The sequence below is a fragment of the Lynx canadensis genome, chromosome C1, assembly GCF_007474595.2.
Source record: "Lynx canadensis isolate LIC74 chromosome C1, mLynCan4.pri.v2, whole genome shotgun sequence".
Lineage (NCBI taxonomy): Eukaryota > Metazoa > Chordata > Mammalia > Carnivora > Felidae > Lynx > Lynx canadensis.
The window spans coordinates 12,126,347-12,141,755 of NC_044310.1; the positions used below are offsets into that span (position 1 = coordinate 12,126,347).

General features: G+C 54.7%; 1 protein-coding gene and 2 long non-coding RNA genes across 4 annotated transcripts in view; 2 read left to right on the forward strand and 1 right to left on the reverse strand.

The window, feature by feature from the left end:
* The window catches only part of PADI3 (peptidyl arginine deiminase 3), a 31,554-nt gene extending 30,021 nt beyond the window's left edge, over positions 1–1,533 (forward strand). For both annotated transcript variants that reach the window (XM_030325594.2, XM_030325595.1), the window contains exon 16: positions 110–1,533. In XM_030325594.2, the coding sequence (XP_030181454.1) occupies positions 110–343 (234 nt within the window). In that variant the 3' untranslated portion in view covers positions 344–1,533. The remainder of the gene's footprint in view (positions 1–109) is intronic.
* A 4,112-nt stretch (positions 1,534–5,645) lies between these two features.
* Positions 5,646–12,402, reverse strand: LOC115520860. Its single transcript, XR_003970879.1, has 2 exons — positions 12,331–12,402; positions 5,646–9,937 (listed from the first exon to the last, which is right to left on the reverse strand). It is a non-coding gene; the product is annotated as an uncharacterized LOC115520860 (long non-coding RNA).
* Positions 9,711–12,557, forward strand: LOC116738248. The gene is made up of 2 exons (XR_004343951.1): positions 9,711–9,795; positions 12,144–12,557. It is a non-coding gene; the product is annotated as an uncharacterized LOC116738248 (long non-coding RNA).
* The last annotated feature ends 2,852 nt before the right edge of the window (positions 12,558–15,409 follow it).

Consider the following 15,409-nt stretch of genomic DNA (forward strand, 5'->3'; position numbering starts at 1 on the left):
TCAGGGTCGCCTGGAAGACAGACGCAGGTCCGGCCAGGTATGGTGCAGGTGTTGATGTGGAGCTGATGAGGAAGTGTCGCCCCTGACCCGGGACCCCGCGTCTTTGCAGGTGAACATGCTGGTGCTGGGGAAGCACCTGGGCATCCCCAAGCCCTTCGGGCCCATCATCGACGGCCGCTGCTGCCTGGAGGAGAAGGTGCGGTCCCTGCTGGAGCCGTTGGGCCTCCACTGCACCTTCATCGACGACTTCACCCCGTACCACATGCTGCACGGGGAGGTGCACTGCGGCACCAACGTGCGCCGGCAGCCCTTCTCCTTCAAGTGGTGGAACATGGTGCCCTGAGCCCATCCCCCCCCATTGTCATCTCCCCCTGGGGTGGGACATCGGGGGGCCCTGAACAATAAGCGTCAAGAGACCCCAAGGTTCCAGATAGCACGCCGAGGGTGACTGTCTCTCTCAGAAGCCTTTTCCCTAGTAGTGTTGCAACCCATTTGGTTTTCAGGCTTGATTCTTGTTGGCCTCTCAAGAAGAAAGTTCTCATTTCTTGAAAGCCTCTCATGTGGACAAGACCCATGGGGACTCCTTCAAACTTACCCCTTCTCACCCCCAAATCCTCTGTTTGAGATCTCATGCACTTTGGGGTCTAGAAACATCCATGCATCTCATCTGCCATCTTGGCCTGCGGGTCCTAATGGAGGAAGGACCCACACTTCTGCTTTGGTGTGATTGCCTCTCACCCTGCAGGGGAGCAGCCCTAACGTTAGATCCCTCCACGCAGGAGAGAGTCTACCCATAGCTTCCCCCAGAGGGAAGGAGGTGGGGCCCATTTGGATCAAGGTGGGATCATCCGTCTACCTGCCAAGCTTCTGACCAGATGTTGAACTCTACACCCCACGCAGTGCCCGGCATGAGCTTTCACATAGTTGGTCGTTTCCAGATGTGTCTTGAAGGAATGATTGTTGGCCCTTAGCCTTATCATTGCCCCATCATCTGAATCCAGAAATCTGGCTTTGTCCAAAGACCTCCTGGAATTTCTTGGAGGTGATAGTGTGAGTTGGGGGCACTTGGCTGGCTCAGTCGGTGGAGTGTGCCGGGGTTGTGGGTTTGAGCCCCACATAGGGTGTAAAGATTACTTAGAAATAAATTTTAAAAGAGAAAGTATGTTGGGAATTCCCGGAGATTGGGAAGCCTGCACGTGCAAGGGTGAGATGTCCTCCACGATGCATAGGCTGCTTCCTTGGCCTTGCACCTTGTTCTGCAGGAGGGGAGACCCCTGGTAGAATAGGTCCTAGGCTTTCTGTTGCCCTCTGGTCAACGTTTCCATGTCCTGCTGTGCTTCAGGAGAGGGAGCCCAAAGGGGCAGATCCACCAACATAGCTCACAGCGGGACACTCTGGGAATGAACGGCTCTGAGCGTGAGGGGAGGGGCGAGGGGTGGGAGGTTTTCTCCAGATGTGTGCCAGTTACACATGTGTCCCATATGGGCCCAGCTGGGTTTCTACCACTGGCTAATAAATCTGCAGCAACACGAATGGTTTGAGTCCCATTTGGGTCCTTCTTCGGGATTAGAGCCTGTCGGTAAGAACAGAGAAGTTGCTTGCAGCCGAAGCGTTTGCTTGCCTGGCCCCTGCAGAACTTGGGGCTGCCAGGCCCAAAGTTTGGTAAGGCGGTGAGTTTGCTCCGTCTTGGCCACAGGATGAGTTAGGGCTGCCACGGGCAGTGATCCAGCCACATACATGCAAGTCCAGGGGTCAAGTGCTAGGCTGTCGGGGCCAAGCCAGTGCGGCAGGGCAAGGGTCTGGGCTGTGGCCGGAAGGTTGCATTGTGAGTGTGGCAATGGGGGAAGCTGAGGTGTGTGCCCTTACCAGCATCCTTCCTGCCCCACAAAAGGCCAGGTGGACTTGTTCTGGAGCCCCAGGAGATCACTCCCTCTGCTCAGCACCCTTCCAACCCCCCCCACCAAGGTGCAGAACAGAAACACTCAGGCTGGCCCCAGGGCTGGGTTGCTTCTGGGTGGTTAGAGAAGGTGCTCAGCCTCCCCCTCCAAGCCCCCTCCTCGCCACGATTTACTTAGAATCTCTTGAACAGACTTCCAGTGCCCCTGTGTGGCCAGATTTTTATCAGAATAAGCCCACCTCCAAGGGAAGCTGGCACAGATTCTGCTGAGAAAATCCTGTTTTGTGAAAGGTGGGGAATGTGGCTTTTCTAGAAGGCAAGTGCTTAGAATTGGGAGAACTGGGGTGAGTTTGCAAGCAGGCTTTTCTCACCACTCCGGCCCCCGCCCCCCATTGCCGGATGCCCTCAGGTTGGACACAAGACAAAGTCCTGGATGTGGACATCTTTGGGGGGTGGAGGCATGATTCTGCCTACCACGGCCAGCTAGCCACCACCCCCCTCCCCGACTGGGCTTTCTGGACTCCGTGAGCTGGGCCACACATGTCCCCTCTGAAATCCAGCTCGGCTGCCTCATGAGAATCACGGGGTCAGCAGGAGAAAGATGTTACCTGTGGACCCTCCCTTCAGGGCTGGTGCTCAGTCCTGGACCATTGGGGGCACTAGGCTGAGACCCGGGATCCCCTGAGTTCAGGCTGGTGGATCCTAAGAGCACCAGGGGTTGCTTCATCCAGCCTGAGGACCAGCCCCCGCCTCCCGCCCCAGACAGCTGCCTGTGCTGCACTGCGTGTTCCCTTCCAGGGCCTGGAAACCCCCAGGAGGATGGGGCCCCCGGGCCATTTCCCCCAGAACATGCTATGTTTTCTCCGACATAGAGGTTAGCCTTGACCCTGGGAAGGTCAGGTTGGGTGCTCTAAGGCAGGCTAAAGTCTGCTAGGCTGGGCCAGTTATTTATGCCCCAGCAAAAATCTTCCCAGCACCCTTCTGTATCCCTCATCCCTTCACTCAAAATCTATTCAGGGAGGATCTACTGTTTGCCAGGCAAAATCTCCAACCTCGGGAGTTCACATCTAGGGAGGCAGCAAGTAAAGAGACAGAGATCACTAGAAATGATGGCGAGTGCCATGCAGCGGAGCATGAGGAGCAGAGAAGCGAGGCGGGGGCTGCTTTTGCAAGGTGACAGACTCCTCCCAGCAGAGGAGCTATTTGGGCTGAGGCTGAAGAATGTCACGGACCAGTCAGCGAGGGAACAAGCTTCCGGGCGTGGGGACAGGACGAAGCCCGGAGGTAGGGAAGGGAGGGGAGCGTCCGTGGCATAGCAGGACCAAAAGAAGACCAGGACGGGGTAAGGGTATGGAGTGGGGTGAGTGGGGACGAGGCCCGTTTTCCCAGAGCCCTACGGCGCCCATCTCAAAGCACACTGCCCCTCCCCCCACCCCAGGGTCTAGACCTGGGTGTAGACAGGATGGGGGAAGAGTGTGTCCAGACGCTCTGCCCACGCACCCCAGGCCTCGGGCGAAGCAGCGTGGGGCAGCGGAAAGGCCAAGTGCCTCGGAGTCGGACGATCCGACGCTGAACTTGGCGCTTCTCGGCTCCGAACCTCTCAGAGTGTTTTCTTCTCTGTAAAATGGGCGTAATGATTGTGCCCGCCTCAGAGAGTTCACACGTGGTTTCAGTAAGACGCTCGGCAGCACACCTCCTGGCACATAGTAAGTGCTCAATAAATAATGCCTGCTGTGGTACAACAGACCCTCCTCAGGCCACCGCTGGGTATAGAGCTCCTAACTCCTGCCTTCATCTTGGGGATGGAGACCCTTCGAGGCCCCAAGGTCAGATTTGGGAGGAAGGGACGGGAGGGCTGGCCCAGCAACTTTTACATGATAGCCCGCTGGTCCCAGCTGCGTGGGATTGACCAGGCTCCGGCCCAGACGGGAAGCGAGGGCCTGTCTTTCCTGTGGGAACTGGCAACGCTCCGTGGCACTGGACCTGCCTGACTCGTGCTTTCTTCAGAATTATGAATCGGTAACTGCAGGGCCTTGGCAGGAGGTTGCCCAACTCCGTGGTCTCCTATGCCTCGGCCGGCAGCCCCGGAGGACGGAGCGTCAGGCTGGGGCGGCTGGGGCTCCGGGATGGCCCGGAAAGAATTCTGGTCGACTGGGTGTCATGGCACGTCTCCCACGGCCTAAGGTCGGCGAGTGTGACCCGTGTGCCAGCGGGTGCCGTGCACCTGCCACATAACCATCTCGTTTGCTCTGCACAGCAGGCTGGCAGGTGGTTACTATTATCACCCTCACTTTATAGGCAAGGAAACCGAGGCACAGAGACATGCAGGAACTTGCCCGGGTCACAGAGCCCTTAGGTGGAGAGGACAGGTTTGAGTCCAGACGGGGGACCTCCGTAGCCTGGGTTCTTACACAGCCACGGTACAGATCCTCACCCCATCCGCCCGTTAAGAGTCACCCGGGGAGGCTGGAAACTAGCCGGGCAAAGTCTCCGCCCTTGGAAGGTCGGTCTGGACCTTGGGATGTTGCACGAAGCTGCCCGGTGATTCTGACGGGCAGCCAGAGCAGAGCATCAGTGGCCCAGGCCATACCGCCTTCCCAAGCCTGCCCGCCCCTGCCCCTGCCTGGTCGCCATCTCCGCCACCTAGAATCGGCAAGTTCAGGGGGCTGTGGGACCCCACATCACCCAGGCTGTGGTGGCACCTCCAACAACCAGACAGCTCCTGCTACTTTGAGATTTTCTTGTAGGGCCTGTGGCTCTTAGCGTGCACACAGGATTTCCCGGAAGAGTCATTAAAAATACAGATTTCTGGCCACCCTCACCCGTCAGGCCAGGCCCCCTGAGCCAAATCGCCTGGGCCTGGCTATCAGGATGTTGTAAACTTCCCAGATGGTTCTGATCGTTCTGGGTTAAAAATTCCAATGATTTCCTGTTCATCATGACAAAACATCTGGACATAGTGTGGACGTTTATCAAGAGGGGTCTTTGGATGTTATTATTATTATTTTTTTAATTTTGAGAAAGAGAGAGAGACAGAGACAGAGTGAGTGGGGGAGAGGGGCAGAGGGAGAGAGAGAATCTTAAGCACGCTCCGCACTCAGCATGGAGCCCGATGCGGGGCTCGATTCCATGACCCTGGGATCATGACCTGAGCCCCAATCCAGAGTCAGGTGCTCAACCGACTGAGCCACCCAGGCGCCAAGAAGGTGTCTTTGAATTCTGGGGTCGTCCATACCTGGGACTGTTGTATGTCATTTAATAAGAATGAATGGGAATGATCCCAACTGACGTGGAGGGGTTTCCACAAGGCAGCGAGTGAGAAACCCGAAGCCCAAAATGGCGTGCACACGCTGTGGTCAGCAGGGGCACGGTGCCCTCAAAAGTGCCCCCGCTGTGCGTGCGTGCGTGTGCATTGCTTTATGATTATACAACCATGGAGAAAGCACAGACTGACTACCATGGTGGCAGGGAGGAGGAAGGAGGCAAGCAGATACATAAGGGATAAAAAAGACACCACGCGGGGGCACCTGGGTGGCTCGGTCGGCCGAGCGGCCAACTCTCGGTCTCAGCTCAGGTCATGATCTTACGGCGTGTGGGTTCAAGCCCCACATCAGGCTCTGCGTCTTCTGTCAGCATGGAGGCTGCTTGGGATTTCTCTCTCCCTCTGTCTCTCTCTAGAAATAAATAAACCAACAAGCCCTTAAAAAAAATGAGCCCATTAAAAAAAAAATACGCTACGAGGTGGGTATGATTCGACTACCTGCGTGATTTATGTATTAGAATTACACATCGTGTGTGTATATTCAAACTCTTTTTCTTTTTTTTCTTTTTTTAGTGAAAATGAGCTGTGCTTTGGGCCAAAGACTGTGGCCACGCTGGGGAGTCAAAGTACAAGTTGAAGTTTCCGGAGAGTGGACGGGGGAAAATGGCGCCCCCCACCACTGAGACCGCAATGGAGGTTCCTCCTCCACGGAGCTCATAGTCTGATGTCCCAAGCAGACAATGCGGTAACCCAGCCCCAAATAACGCTCGGGGCACGAAGGAAACAAACGGGGGCGTGCGGCTGGGAGCCCCAGGGGACCTACCTCAGACAAGTGGTCAGGGAGGCCTTCCAGGAGGTGGTATCTCAGACTGGACAGAAAGAGTGGGAAGGAGCCACAGTGGAGAGCGCAGCGGGGGCCAGAGCCCCGAATGGGGGGCTGACTCTGTGTGTTCTAGAACCTGGCCAAAGGCCTCCCGGTGTCGAATGGAGGGAGCTGGTGCAAGGGAATGTCCTGGGAGAGAAGGCGGGTCCCCATCGCTCTCACAGGGACGAGCTTCGCTGTGGCTCTGAAGCAGGGGGAGCCCTCTGAGCAGGGTGCGATGTGGTTTGGTCTAGATTTTTTAACAGAACGTTCTAGACGGGGAACCGGCTTGGCGGTAAGAACTGAGGCGGGCGCGAAGACGGGGTCAAAGGGTCGCCGCCGTCAGCCGGAGAGCAGGACTGCGTTCAACTCCCCGTTTGTGTGAGAACCGAGGCAACAAGGCGGGTCAGGGGCAACTGCCAGCTTTCCAGGCTTATTAACTCACCGATTTACTACGCAGCCGATCGCAGCTACAAAAAAGTCTTTATAATGTTCCTGGAGGATTTAAGGGATTCATTACGACAGGACCCGGGTCTACGCGGCCCTGTTTTCTTTGCAAAAGAGAACATTGCAAACCCCTCCGCGGTCCTGCGGGTGACCCTTCCCGCCCGCCTCCCACACCCGGGGCCTCTCGCTACCCTGAATGTTGTGTTTGTCATCACTCCGCCCCTCGTTACGATTTCACCACTCGTGGCGGCATCTGGGAACCACCTGCTGTTCAGCGCTGCCCGTTTTTAGAGTTTAGATGCTTCCAACCACATTCGTTCCCGTTACTCCGTGTCTTGCCCTTTTCATGCAACACCGTGTTGGTGAGATTCGGTCGGCCTATCCCGCTGCCTATCGCCACCTTTCCTTTGCACGGCTACGTAGTATTCCGTTTCGTGAATGGGATTTGGTTATGTCTTTCTGTCAAGGGGTCTTGGGTTCTTTCCATTTTTTAAAAAAATTTTTTGCTGTGACGAACAACGGGGTTATTGTCAGAATGTTCCCGGATGTGCACATTCACGAGTCTCTCTAGACGAAGCATCTAGAAGGTCTCTAGCCTCCTTGACTGGGGAAATGGTGATGCGGTGGAGGAGAAAGAAAGGGAGATGGGTGCTTTGGGGGACGTGGGGAAGCGTTCGTTTCGGGGAGGCTCGCGGTTCCAGCGAATAGACGGTAACACGGGTCGCGGCTCAGACGCAGCGCGTGTTTGTTTCCTGCTCGTGCCCACAGTCTGAGGTGGGCGTTGTGTGCCCCATGTGTGGTGCGCCGGGTGGACTAGAGAGTTCTGCTCCACACAGTCGCTCGGGGGCCCCGGCTGGCGGAGGCCCTGCCATCGTGATGTCCAAGGTCCCCCTGGGCGTTGGCCTCCAGCCGGCAGAAAAGAGGAGAGAGGAGAAACGACATCAGGCCGGAGGGGACACACATCACCGTGGGAACTCAGTGCCCGCGTGTGGGTGCAAGGGACTCTGGGAACGTGGTCCTCGCCAGGGCAGGCGGCCTGCCGAGTCACATCCACATTACAGATGAGGGAAGAGGCTGCTCACTAGCCTTCCCGAGCGCAGAGGAGAAAGAGAGTGGTCCGGGAGAAAGATCCCTCACGGAAGGGACATCCCAGGTCCCAGCGCTGAGCTTTCAACCTGTTCCTTCCTACACCTCCCTCCCTCCCCCCGCCTTGGGACACCGGGCCCTCCTGATAGCTTCCTGGACAGAGATGAAGGGGTCAAGGGTGCCTTCAGTGCAAGCAGGCCAAAGTCCCGCGTTGAGGACCCGGTGACCGATGGAGGCGTGCAGTGCCTCCGTGTTTCCTGCCTCCCTGTTTGTGGCGCTGGAGCGACTGGTGTGCCAACACGGGAGCGGACTGAGGCTCATCCGCCCACCTGTACCTGCCCGTTGCTCCTGGGCGAGAGCTCCGCCGACGGAGAGAGAGAGACACTTCCGTCTCGCCTGTTAGATGTTTCCTGAGCAGTGCTATGTGCCCAGGCAATACGCGGCAATGGCCGTAGCCCAGCGAGGAGCCCATCGGGAGCCAGGCCGCCAGGGTGGGCTTCCTGGCTTGGCCGTCGCCAGCTCTGTGACCTTGGGCAGGTCGCTTAACCTCTCTGCGCCTGACTTTCCTCATTGGTAAGGCGGGGATGGTAACAGTCCCCATCTCGGGCTGGTGCTGTGAGCAGAGTAAGAGATGGTCTAAGGTGCTTGGCATGGCGCCCGGTGCTCGGTAAACGGGAGCGGTAACTTGAGGTCATCGGAAAGACAGGTGTGGTTTGGCTCAGAAGCCCCGATTTGTCTGCACTGCCACCCAAGGAGTCCCTTACCCGCTTTCTCCTGATAATAAGCTTTTTTTTTTTTTTTTTACGCTTAAGAAGTCTGGCTACGGCCAACGCTTTGATGAGCAGAGTGGATGCAAACACCCTCCGCCCACCGGGGGGCGGGCTGTGGAGGGTCTCCTGTGCCCACGACGATGTGCCCGCGGCCACTCCCCTCTGACTTGAAGCTGAAGTCAGTAAGTAGTGGGCAAGTTGTCACAAGGCCAGGGTCCCGAGGGGCTGGCGCCCCGTTCCTCCGTCGGGGCACCAAGACTGGGGCCTCCTGGTTCCGAGCGTTTTCTCGTTATGTCAGTGGCGAGGATTTGAGACGGCTTTTGGTGGGATGCCGGGGCGGGGGAGGGGGGGCAGGAGTCCCCCTCGGAGTTCCTAGAAAGGACCGCGCTCTCGAAAACACAGGGTGCGCGGTGCTGGTGTGAGTGCCCGCAGACGTGTGGGTGTCCTCACCCAGCAGATGAAAAGAAGCGGCCGTTAAGCCGACTCCTGAAGCAATGCTGTCTTTGAAGAGTTTGAGGCCAGCATTAAAGTTCATTCCGCACTTGCTTCTTTGAACTCTCCCTGGGTCTTTAAGTGCCTCGGCATCCTGCGAAGCTGCATCTCAGCGGTAATTATCTTAATCGGAAACATCTCAATCACAGAAATGACGGCCGCCCCGGGTAATTCCCAAGGCTCCGGCAAGCAGGGGCCTGAGCAGGGCTGGGCAGGGCATGACTCAGAGATGAGTTTTTATGTGAGTAACACTACCCAGGAAGGTACGGGGCCACTCAGCCCTTATAGTTACATATTTTGTTTTTGTTTTTTTTTAATTCCCTTGACGGGAATGATTTTTCAAGGGATTTGAGACCATTTATCGTAAGGAAACAGTCAGCAAATCGATGATTAAAAAATAGAGGAAGGGAAGGACACCAAAGCAGGAAAATTTTAAGAAATAGAGGCCACAGGAAGAAAGGACAAACAAAGATATGAAAGTGTGGTTAAGCTCAGATTTGGGATCTGAGCTTCCCGGCAGACCGTGCAAAAACAGGAAGCAGAATCAGCCATCTTGTTCCCATTATCGGAAGGAAGGCAACGCGCCAGGTGATCCCCGCCACACGTGGGCCCTTATAAAAGGACGTGGAGAGGTCGCTGCCTTCAACCCTCTGTGGCGGCAAATGTGACGAGAGATCTCCTACGTCTGAGCCTCCGTTTCTCATCTGTAAAGTGTGGACGATGCTTGTCTTCCCGGATCGTTCGAGGAGGACTAGACCCAGGCCTGGCAGACTGGGAGCAGCCCGCAAATGTGCGTTTCTTGACTTTCCGTTCTCCAACCCTGCAGGACCAGTGCCTCATTCATCCTCTCCGTAGCAGCCGCTTGATCCTCACCCCTGTTTTATACGGGCGCAATCATCCCTGCGGCGTGTCCAGCCTCGTGGTAGATTCCGGGGAAGCGAATGCGCAGATGTGGACCCCGCCTTTACGAAGCTCACAGGTGAGGAGCGAAGCAAGGCCACTGGGCAACGGCGGCATGGCAGGATATATACAACGATCAGGGCGTAATGGGAACGTCCGTTTGTTAGCACTGAATCTGAGCTAGGTCCCGGCTTCGACGAGAGCAGCATGGAAAAGGAAGCCTGTAGGCACAGCAGTGAATTCATAAATACAAAAATTGTAAGCAAAACTTCGGCAAACTAAATGCAAAGAGGATACAATATCGGATCAAATTAGGCCGATCCCAGATCGCCTTAGAAAATCAGTCCGATGGGGGCGCCTGGGTGGCGCAGTCGGTTAAGCGTCCGACTTCAGCCAGGTCACGATCTCGCGGTCCGGGAGTTCGAGCCCCGCGTCAGGCTCTGGGCTGATGGCTCAGAGCCTGGAGCCTGTTTCCGATTCTGTGTCTCCCTCTCTCTCTGCCCCTCCCCCGTTCATGCTCTGTCTCTCTCTGTCCCAAAAATAAATAAATGTTGAAAAAAAAAAAAAAAAAAAAAAAAAAAAAAAAGAAAATCAGTCCGATGGCCTCATAAATCAAAGACAATTTACACAGTGATCTCAATAAATCAGAAAAAGACAGTTGATAAAACTTCCATTAAAATGGAAAGTTTTATTTTAATATTTATTTTAGCTTAAAATAAAACTTAAGCTAAGCATAGAAAGGAGCTGCTTTTTTAAAAAAATGTTTATTTTTTGAGAGAGAGGGAGGGAGAGAGAGACAGAGCATGAGTGGGGGAGGGGCAGAGAGAGAGGGAGACACAGAATCCGAAGCAGGCTCCAGGCTCCCAGCCAACAGCACAGAGCCCGACGTGGGGCTCGAACTCACGAACCGTGAGATCATGACCCGAGCCGAAGTCGGACGCTTATCTGAGCCACCCAGGGTCCCCAGGAAGGAGCTGCTTTAACCTGATGAGGAATATCGACAGCAGATGTTCTCATGGCGTGGTCCCCAGACCAGCAGCAGCAGCACTGAGAGGGAACTCCTCCCAAACGAAGCCCTCGGGCCTCCCCGGACCTACTGAGTCAGAAACTCTGGGGTCAGGGTGTGGACAGGGGCAGTGGGCTGTGTCTGCATGGGCCCTTCGGGTAACTCTAGTGTGGCTGGACTTCAAGAACCACCGGTCTACAAGAAACCCACGTCAACAATTACACTTAATGAGGGAATGTTGAAACCACCCTCCTAGGATCAGAGGATCAGGGCGAGACCAGAGCACTATGGTCATCACGTCTATTCAGCATTGAGCAGAAAGTTCATGCAGTACAGGTGCAGGTTTTAAGGACCAGAAAGGAATGATTACAGACATAGAAAAATCCAAAAGAATCTGCACGCTATAAGAATAAGAAGGTTTAGGGGCACCTGGGTGGCTCCGTCGGTTGAGCGTACGACTTCGGCTCAGGTCACGATCTCACGGTTCGTGGGTTCAAGCCCCACGTCCGGCTCTGTGCTGACAGCTCGGAGCCTGGAGCCTGCTTCCGATCCTGTGTCTCCTTCTCTCTCTGCCCCTCCCTGACTCATGCTCTGTCTCTCTCTCTCTCTCTCTCTCTCAAAAATAAACATTAAAAAAAACTAAAATGTATCTAGAACTGCAAAGAGCCGAGAATAGCTAAGTGACTGTTAAGATGACAGGATGGGAGAATGGGCCCTACCAGGTATTAAGACTTATTATAAAGCTGTAATGATGAAGGCAACGTGGAATTCATGCAGAGGTAGACAAACAGTCCGATTACCCAGATCGGAGGGTCAGACGTTTTATTATTACCTGGTAGGAGTTGCTGATCAACCCTACCTGTCACCCTTGGCATGTATCACAGACAGATTTTCTCCGGGTTTGTGGTTTATTTTTTATTCACTTAATCTTTTAATAAGTGGAAGTTCCTCCTTTTATTTAAAAAAAAATTTTAATGTTTATTTATTTTTGAGAGAGAGACAGAGTGTGAGGGGGGAGGGGCAGAGAGAGAGGGAGACACAGGATGTGAAGCAGGCTCCAGGCTCTGAGCTGCCAGCGCACAGAGCCCGATGTGGGGCTCGATCCCACGAACTGCGGGATCACGACTTGAACCGAAGTCAGATGCTCAACTGACTGAGCCACCCAGGCTTCCGGAAGTTCCTCATTTTAGTACAGTTAATCATTCCTTTATCACTATCCAGAATAGATAGATAAGTCCTACCGCTCAATAAAAATAAGAAAAAGAGAAACAATCCCATGGGGGGGGGGGAAGGATAAAACTATAAATAGGCCCGTCACAAAACAGAAAACACAGATCTCCAATAAAGGGATGGAAAGATACTCAGCCTCGTTTGTAACGAGGGAAACTCAGAGGCAAACCACAATGATACGTTATTTCCAGGCTTGGCGGAGAGGCGAAAATAAATGCATAAGGGAGAACTCTCAGCCAGGATGTGGAACAAAGGGAAGGCTCAGAAATCGCTGATGGGGATGAGACTGGTGCAACCACTATGAAAAATAGTTTGCTACGACCCAGTGAATTAAAAATGCCCCACCCTGTGCCAGGAATTCGACTCCTAGGTATATACCTGCGGGAACGCTTGCACAGTCCCCGAGAGACGTGACTATTCACGACAGTGGTACTTCTATCATCCCCGGACTGGAAACGATGCCCATCGCCCGCGGGACGGATCGCTAAATTGTTGGACTTCCATGTGACGGGATATTGGGAGGCAACGGAGATGCACCGTATACGACTCCCCCGGCAACCGGGGCGCATTTCAAAAATACAACCTTGACCGAAGGAGGCAAGTCACAAAGGACTGAAGTGTGCTTCCATTTACGTCGATTCCAAAACCGGACAAAACTAACCAATACGGTAAAAGCTGTAAAGAAAAGCAAAGGAATGATGACGGAAAAATTTGCCGAATTGTTGGTTCAGGGCTGGGACGGGGATGTAGTGAGAGAGGTGTCCCTAAATTGCTTCAAAGATACTGAAGACTTTCTAATTTTTTTTTTAATTTTATTTTAGAGAGAGAGAGAGAGAGAGCCTGAGTGAGGGAGAGGGGGAAAGAGAGAGAGAGAAAATATCTTAAGCAGTCTCCATGCTCAGCACGACCTAGGACTTGATCCCACGACCCTGGGATCAGGACCCGAGCTGAAATCAAGAGTTGCACGCTCACCCGACGGAGCCACCCAGGCGCCCCCTTTCTGTTTTTTAGCCTAAGTGGTGTTTGCACGCTGTGTCCACTTTATTACTGTTCCTTAAAACGAGCGCGAGTTCTCGCGCTCCTCCGTATGCCTGAGGTGTTACACACGATTTGGGCTCACGCGTGCAGACAGGCGGCCGTGGAACGTGCGCGTGAGCAGATCTCGTTCATCAACGCGGCTCACGCTGGCTGGAACGAGATCCCCGACTCCAGCAGGCAGACAGCAGGGGATCTGCCAGCCCCGGAGGGTGGCCCCTGGCCGTGGCTGCCAGTGCCCCGCCTGCCGTCCCCTCTGTCTTCAGGTCACGGACACCTGGCCTCCAAGTACCAGCACGAGCGCTCTTTGTCTACGAGAGCCTGCTCACCAGATGCCAGGGACGCGAGGCCCTCAGGAGCAGCCCTCGACCTACTACGGCTGAGGGGGATGGGCTGTAAATGGCCCGGCTCCCCTGCCTCTGGGGTGGGCTGGCCGTGGGGTAGGGGCTCCACACTTTCCAGCGCCCCCGGGGGGTGGCCCTGAAGCCCTCAAGTAGTCACCACGGTGACCAGCTGACTCACACACCTTCACTGGCCCGTTCCCTGTCTCACTTTCCCACCTCGTCCTGGCCTCCTGCACCTCCCAGATAAACCGCTTGCACTCAAGTTCCTGTCCCAGAACGTACAGAGAGAGCGAGAGCGAGACAGAGACAGACAGAGACAGAGAGACATCTTCTTAGTCCTGTTTCTTGGACTTTTTTTTTTTTAATGCTTATTTATTTTTTTTTTATTTAAAAAAAATTTTTTTAACGTTTATTTATTTTTGAGACAGAGAGAGACAGAGCATGAACAGGGGAGGGGCCGAGAGAGAGGGAGACACAGAATCGGAAACAGGCTCCAGGCTCTGAGCCGTCAGCCCAGAGCCTGACGCGGGGCTCGAACTCACGGACCGCGAGATTGTGACCTGAGCTGAAGTCAAGATGCTTAACCTACTGAGCCACCCAGGCGCCCCAGTGCTTTTTTTGAGAGAGAGACAGAGTGTGAGCAGGGGAGGGGCAGAGAGAGAGGGAGACACAGAATCTGAAGCAGGCTCCACAATCTGAGCTGTCAGCACAGAGCCTGACGTGGGGCTCGAACCCACGAACCGCGGGATCGTGACCTGAGCCGAAGTCGGATGCTTGACCAACCGAGCCACCCAGGCGCCCCTGTTTCTTGGACTTTTGTTTTGTGTTCCTTGAGGGCAGGGACCCTTCGAGCTTCTGTGTCACTAATACCTGGCACACGGCCCTAGTGCAGAGGGGGGCTCAGCAGATGTCTGTTGAATAAACATAAATCAGAGGGCGCCTGGGTGGCTCTGTTAAGCGTCCGACTTCGGCTCGGGTCACGATCTCGCGGTTCGTGGGTTCGAGCCCCGCGTCGGGCTCCGTGCGGACAGCTCAGAGCCTGGAGCCTGCTTTCGATTCTGTGTCTCTCTCTCTCTGTTCCTCCCCCGCTCTCACTCTGTCTCTCTCTCTCTCTCTGTCTCAAAAATAAATAAAGATTAAAAGAAACATTTTTTTAAAGAAAAATAAACAGAAATCAGAAGACCCAAGAGTCTGGGGGCTTTTTTCTCCCCCCAAGTGGCCAGTGAAGCCTTGTGCTTACGGCTTTGCCATCCGCTCGACCTGGATTCAAATCCTAACTTCTTTTACCACCAGGTGCTCTTGTGCCGGTCGGTCAAGTTCTTTGAGCCTCAACTTCCTTGCCTGCAAAATGCCTTCCCGGTGGAGTCATCCTGGGCTCCATTACGGCTCCGTTTATAGGACCGAGAGGCACGTTCAGGCTAAACCCACAAGGCCCCCGAGTGGCAGCTGAAGATGCCTGGACGGTCCTTAGGAGGGACGCATAAGGGGTCTAGAGCACCAGGAGGAAGAGGTCTTGGCTGGCCTGGCCAAGACCTCTGTGACAGAGTCACCCGGCCCTGCCTTTTGGCTGCCCCGTTGGGTGTGAGTCCACTGAGCAAACAAATTCCGCAGAAGATCATCACCCAAGCCTGGCTGAGAAGAATGTGAGGTGTCAGTGTTATTTTAAACCAGCGCTTGGGTTCAAGTTTTTACGGCCGTGTTATTTTAACGTAGCTCCAGGTGCAACCTCCAAGTCACTGCTGGAGAGAAGCAATCGCTGTCTAACCAGAAAGCGCAAGGTGAGGGGTTTGTGAGGACACAAGGCGCCTGCGGGGCTCCAGCCCCTGGCTCCTAAGGTCTCTCCTGAACGGTATCGCTCATCGACAACGTCGGCACCTGGATGGCAGACATCTGGCACGTGTAGCCACCTCATTAGGCACGAAAGAAACACAAAATACCACCGTCAAAATAGCAGAAGTGCCCCGCACCCCTCCGCCCGGCCCGAAAGTGTGGGGCAGGCGAGCGAGGTCAGCCGTCTTGGGCAGAAGCGTTTGGACTTGTATTCGCGGAGACTGGCGTTGCGATGATCTTGCTGTCCT